Source organism: Lycium ferocissimum, chromosome 12 (genome assembly GCF_029784015.1).
Source record: "Lycium ferocissimum isolate CSIRO_LF1 chromosome 12, AGI_CSIRO_Lferr_CH_V1, whole genome shotgun sequence".
Classification (NCBI taxonomy): domain Eukaryota; kingdom Viridiplantae; phylum Streptophyta; class Magnoliopsida; order Solanales; family Solanaceae; genus Lycium; species Lycium ferocissimum.
In genome coordinates, this window is record NC_081353.1 from 59,530,296 (window position 1) to 59,536,316 (window position 6,021).

Here is a 6,021-nt window from a genome sequence, read left to right on the forward strand (position 1 = left end):
TAATATAGGAATAGGTTTTTCAGTACTAGCTAAATTAGATTTTGTACTATTATAAATAGAGGTCTTGTTAACCTTTTTCATGTAGCAGAAAGTAATGGAGAATTATAGAGAACATTCAAAATTTTATTAAGTTTATGAATAAAATATTTTTCTTCACTAATTGTTAATTAATTCATCAATTAACAGTACCCAAATTTGTGTAACATCAAATAAACTAAGTTTGGCATATTTAACATGAAATAAGACCCCAAAGAAGGGTAAAAATATGAATAGTGTGGTATCTAAACATACACAAATATGCCTAACATCAGACGGTATAAAAGTCACAAGTATTTAAACTAGTTTGACAACTAAAAAACGATGCTAATTAGCTTGCTGAAATCGATCAAATTAGTACACGACCGTGCGTGATTATATTTTATATTTCCGTGAATAAATTAAATTCTTTTTTCCAATAATATTAAAAGATTAATTTAATTTGTAGGTTCTTCAAACATAAACAGAGAGAGAAAAATGGATAGAATGACCATTTCATATCGGTTTATCCGTTTGCCTAGTGGACAAGAATTAAGCACTCACATGCATGAAATATATTAGGCACCAACCATGCATTGCCATCTGAAACTCTTATTTCTTGAAATTTCCCTTTCAATAGCCTATTTGTCTTGTTTCTGTTTCCATCACCTTCCCTCAATAAGAATATCTTCCTTTCATATTTAGAAGTCAGAGCGCCCGTGGCATAATCACCGTAAGTTGTACAAGAGCATTAGCATTTTGTTAAGAGTCAATCAAGCATTGCAACTTTAATTTCTTTATTCTTTTTTTCATCATGAAAAGTATTGAGAAAGTTCGTTGAAATGTTAATTAACCATCCAATTACAGATATTCTTCTTCGTTTTGAACGAGTAGCATTGACATCAATTACAGTTTGAACCAGCATGTGAGAATTGGTAGTTGCATGCATGCCATTGTATCATAATTTTTCACATTGACAATATATACTTGTTTTGGTCAATTATATATATTTATTTCAAGGGTTATTGCGTTTGAAAGCATGAGTCAACTTTAATTAATGTTAAGAGGTATCTAGTCATTGTGATTCGATTTGTTGGTACTGATATTTCTATCCAAAATAGTTTAGATTCTTTTCCCCACATGCTTGGTCATTGATGCATAGCTCATCTCCATTACATCACTAAACACTATGTGTGGTGTAGGCCTGTTTTACTTTAAAAACGGCATGTGTTCCTATCACTGGGCCCAAACAAAAAAGTGTAACGTTTGATTTCTGAACTTCGTGTGTTGTTCAATATGGCTTCCATCCAAATATTAATCGTTTTTTTTTTTTTTTTTTTTTTTTTGACAGAAATATTAATTATTACAACAAATTGAATTTATTTAAAATTTATGCTTTTAAAAAACGTTAAGTATGTATTTTTTTGCCCGGTTTATCTTTGATGTTTCAACAGTGGCAGAGTCACATAGAGCCTGGGGGTTCGGATAAAACACTGTTTTTACAAGGTTAAAATTATATTTTATGTATATATAGTAGATATTGAGCTCTTGAAACTTTGTATGTTCTTTTTTAGATTTTGAGCACTTCGGTGGAAATTCGATTTATTGGCGTGTTTCAATTAGTAGAGTCTATATATAAGTGAAATGTTTGAGGAAAGATAACAAATAATCAAATGAAAACTCTCTTATGATTAAGCTGTTCCATATTTTTCTCAAGATGTATTCAGGAGTAAGAGTACAGTTTGACTTTATATTAGGGAGGTTTTGATGTGTAGAATACTATGTTGAGAATATAATTAAGTAAATAAAAATGTATTTTTTAACGGCGCTTTCAATGAGATAGTCACCCACTTTCACATAATAAACAATTCCGGTGTTTTATTATTTCTTTTTGAATAACTACAATTTTGTTTTTTTCCCTTGGTAGACTCGAAAGAGATCGAGTTTGCGTTGGTGGGAGGGTGTTCGTGGAAAGCGTGGACAAAAGAACCAATAATTAGTTTAGTACGCGCATAACATTTATTAACTATACATACATAGGTATAATTTTGTTAGTATATACAAGGAGGGGAGAGGCTAATAAGACTAAAAAAAAAAAAAAAAAAAAAAAAAAAGGGGAAAAAAATGGAGTCATCACCAAAGACACCAGACAGCAAAGGAGCAGCAGCAGGAAGTGCAACAAAATCGTTGATGGACAACCTTTTGGGTCTTTTAAGGATCAAAATAAAGAAAGGAGTTAATCTTGCTGTTCGTGATGTTCGTACCAGTGATCCTTATTGTGTCGTCAAGATGGGTAAAAAACAGGTTTGTCTCTTAATATCCTCCTCCACATATATTTTAATTTAATTTTTTGATAAGATAATATAAATTTCTAGTACCTTTCAATGCACCTTCCAGATGTTTTAAGGGTTGTTCTTGCTATATAAAAAATCCTTGATTAATAATAGCTAACTTACTTCAGAAATTTCTGGTGAAATCACTTACTGAATTTCAAAAAAGAAATAAAAATAATTAGGGATATTATGTGATTTATTTGTATTCTAAATAAATTTTAATTGGTATTTAAAATATTCGATTCAGGCTTATCTCTTTCTTCTCTCCTCCACATATAATAGCTAACTTACTTCAGAAATTCTGATGAATTCACTTGAAATCACTTACTGAATTTCAAAAAAGAAATAAAAATAATTAGGGATATTATGTGATTTATTTGTATTCTAAATAAATTTTAATTGGTATTTAAAACATTCGATTCAGGCTTATCTCTTTCTTCTCTCCTCCACATATACTTTAATTTAATTTTTAGATTAGATAATACTATGAATTTCTAGAACCTTTTAATGCACCTTCTAGATGTTTCAAATAACATGTCCACAAATACCTGCCTGCCTCATCAGTGACAAAATCAAGAATTTCTCTTAGATTTAATATATTATATACATATAAATTACGCATAATTTTACGACAAAAAATGATCAACTGATCTAGCTCCGCCCTTTCTATAGCCTTGCTGCGACACCTGTTTTCCTAGTGAAAGTATATGCTATTTACTCCTCAAAATTTTGTAGAAGGGATAAATTAAGTATCCTTTGCCACAAATTAATGACATATTTGACCAGCTTAAGGGTGCTAACTACTTCTCAAAAGTCGAAATGAGTTCAGGGTATTATCAACTGAAGATAATTTTCTTGATTTCATCTTCTAATTAATTGCAATAGCTAGGAATAATATTATTGTTCTTGATGAGTTGATTCTATTTTTGCTGTATAAAAACTATCCCCGTAATATTCGTAATTCAGGTTCAGTTAAAGTTCTAAAGCTTTGAGAATCAAGCATTTAAAATAACTATTACTCCCTCCGTCCCATATTAGTTCTTCAGAATCAATTTGACTAATCTTCGGGGCTAAATTAAATTAGATTAATTCAATATTTTAAAATTATAATTTAGATATTTAAATACTGCACGAAAAATACTATAAGTTGCAATTTTTCCCATATCAATATAGTGAAAAAATATATCTTAAAACGCTAGTCAAAGTTCATGTAGTTTGACTATTAAAAGGGAAAATGTGAGAACCAATATGGGACGAATGGGAGTATTTGAACTAAGGAAAAATCATGGAAATCCAACATCAGGCTCTTCTTTAAGTCATGGCTTTGGCTAATTTTTAAATATTTCGTCAGTACATTCATTAAATTTATTGCTCTAACTCAAAGTTTTGACTTGCATACGTTATAATTTAAATGCAGAAACTGAAGACGCGAGTTATAAAGAAGGATATCAATCCTGAGTGGAATGAAGATTTGACCCTTTCTGTTTCTGATCCCAATCTTCCTATTAAGCTGGTAATTTTTCTTCCTTCATTTAACATAATAAGTGTGGGAATACGTGTTAGATTTTGAAAAACTTTAATTTCGAAGAACCCCTAAATTGCCCTGAAAGATAAAGAATAGCATACACAAATAAGGATTAATTAAAAGAAAACACAACTCAAAAGCAATACGAAGGCAGAACTAGGCTTTTTTTTTTTTTTTAATGGAAACGGCATATGCCTTTTCAATTGAGATGGAACGACGCTTTGATTCAAAGACGTGTCCAAAGCTTCAGGTAGATTATTTTTCAATGCAATTTCTATTGGTAAAAAATTTCATTTGTCGATTCTTGAATGTCTTTCATGGTAGAATATTCATGAGGGACTTTCTGAGATTTTGCTCATTGGATACTTTATTCACTAGTTTTAGGATGAAATGTGCCTAAAACAGTAGAATGGATATAGAAGATTCATATATGCTGATCTCAACTATTTGTAGTTGATGTGTAATATGACTGCGATAATTACATTGTTGGACTTCTAAAACATAATAGCCGGTAAATGGATATGGTACGTATATTAAGTATAAATATCCATAAAATATACAATTAGTATACATGTAATATACGTAAATATACATACAATATACATATCCATGTATAGATTTTGTATATTTTGGCTAACTTCCATAATTAAAATTTGGCCGATGGGCCAAAAATGAAAAAATCCGTTGACTTATTATCTCTGCTGGCAGACTGTTTACGATCACGACACGTTCAGCATGGATGACAAAATGGGAGATGCAGAGTTTGACATCAAACCATTTGTCGAGGCTTTGAAAATGAACTTAGATGGCCTCCCATCTGGCACTGTAATTACAAGAGTACTGCCATGCAGGACAAACTGCCTTGCCGAAGAGAGTCGAGTCGTATGGCAAGATGGTAAAGTTGTGCAAGATATGATACTAAGGTTGAGAAATGTTGAATGTGGAGAAGTTGAACTCCAGCTTCAGTGGATTGAACTTCCTGGCAGTAAGATTGTGTAGATTAGCTTCTTGTCTATAGCAATTACAAACTGGTTTCTGAATCCTACATCCCTATGGTTTGTGGGATTTGATAATGAAGTTTGATATATAAAAGACCTTTTCACTTAAGGTTTGTAGCTTAGTGGAGGTTTAAATGTTTTCTTTTTAGTCATGTAATTCACTGGAATTACTTATGTTATATACTCTGTAATAAAGATGATACCCTTTTTCTTCAGAAATTTGCATACTTTTTTCTTTCTTGTGTGTGTGAGCATGAGTTCAATGCTAATAGTATATATATTACCTTTTGAATATACTATCATTGAACATAAATTATCCATAGAAGAGCAAATAGTTCTAGCATTGATAAACGGCTGATCCACTTCCTAACTCCGTTAAATTGCTTTGGCTATTTCATCATTTGTGCTATTTAGTAGGCGTTTGGCCATAGATTTCAAATATTTTTCACTTTCTGTGAAATTTATGGAGTTGGAATTGAAGATGAAGTTGTGTTTGCTTACACTTTTTGCAAAACATAGAAAAGTGCACTTTATTTGGAATTTATGAAGATAGAGTTGGAAAATAGGTTTGGAGCACTTTTTCAAAGAGAAATTGACATAAATAGCTGCCCAACAAAATAATAGCCTAAATGTATATTAATATTAATGTATAATATACATAAAAGATACATTTTTGATACACAATAGTGTATATTTTGTATATTTGGCTAGCGAATGTAATTATTTTTTACTTACAGGCCAAAACAGTAACTTTCCATTTTCAAATTTGAATCCAACTCCAATTTAAATTTGATATTTTTAAAACAAAGCACTAATTCTGAAACAAAATAAAAATTATCCCGGAAACAAGTGAATATTTCTCTTGGCCAAGCTGCTCCTGATCAAAACTTATTCACACTCAGTATTAGTATTAAACTAGTCAGAATTGGGCATATGCATTTCTATCAAGGCTTATCATTGAGCTCCGACTCATATGATACTAAATGAATGTTGGGCTAACTTGCCATAAGACCTTATTTTGGGTCAAGACCAAGAATTGGGTGCAAAATAGACCAAGAATTGCGAGTGTAAAATAGATCAAGGGACTGGGCCTTTTCTAGCTTTTTTTCTCGACATTTTTCTAGCTTGTAATCAACTTCTTGGGCTGGAT

At 31.1% G+C, this 6,021-nt stretch overlaps 1 protein-coding gene across 1 annotated transcript; it reads left to right on the plus strand.

Moving 5' to 3' along the window:
- Window positions 1–611: 611 nt before the first annotated feature.
- Window positions 612–5,108, plus strand: LOC132040485 (protein C2-DOMAIN ABA-RELATED 4-like). Its single transcript, XM_059431133.1, has 4 exons — window positions 612–748; window positions 1,943–2,319; window positions 3,766–3,861; window positions 4,582–5,108. The coding sequence occupies exons 2-4, from the start codon at window positions 2,140–2,142 to the stop codon at window positions 4,870–4,872; spliced, it is 567 nt and encodes a 188-aa protein (XP_059287116.1). The 5' UTR covers window positions 612–748; window positions 1,943–2,139; the 3' UTR covers window positions 4,873–5,108.
- The last annotated feature ends 913 nt before the right edge of the window (window positions 5,109–6,021 follow it).

What these genes read in the sequence shown, in the direction of transcription:
- LOC132040485 (XM_059431133.1), top strand. Translation starts at nt 2,140, where the DNA reads ATGGAGTCATCACCAAAGACACCAGACAGCAAAGGAGCAGCAGCAGGA. An exon ending in TCAAGATGGGTAAAAAACAG is followed by an intron (nt 2,320 to 3,765) that starts GTTTGTCTCTTA and finishes ATTTAAATGCAG; the next exon opens with AAACTGAAGACGCGAGTTAT. An exon ending in CCAATCTTCCTATTAAGCTG is followed by an intron (nt 3,862 to 4,581) that starts GTAATTTTTCTT and finishes CTCTGCTGGCAG; the next exon opens with ACTGTTTACGATCACGACAC.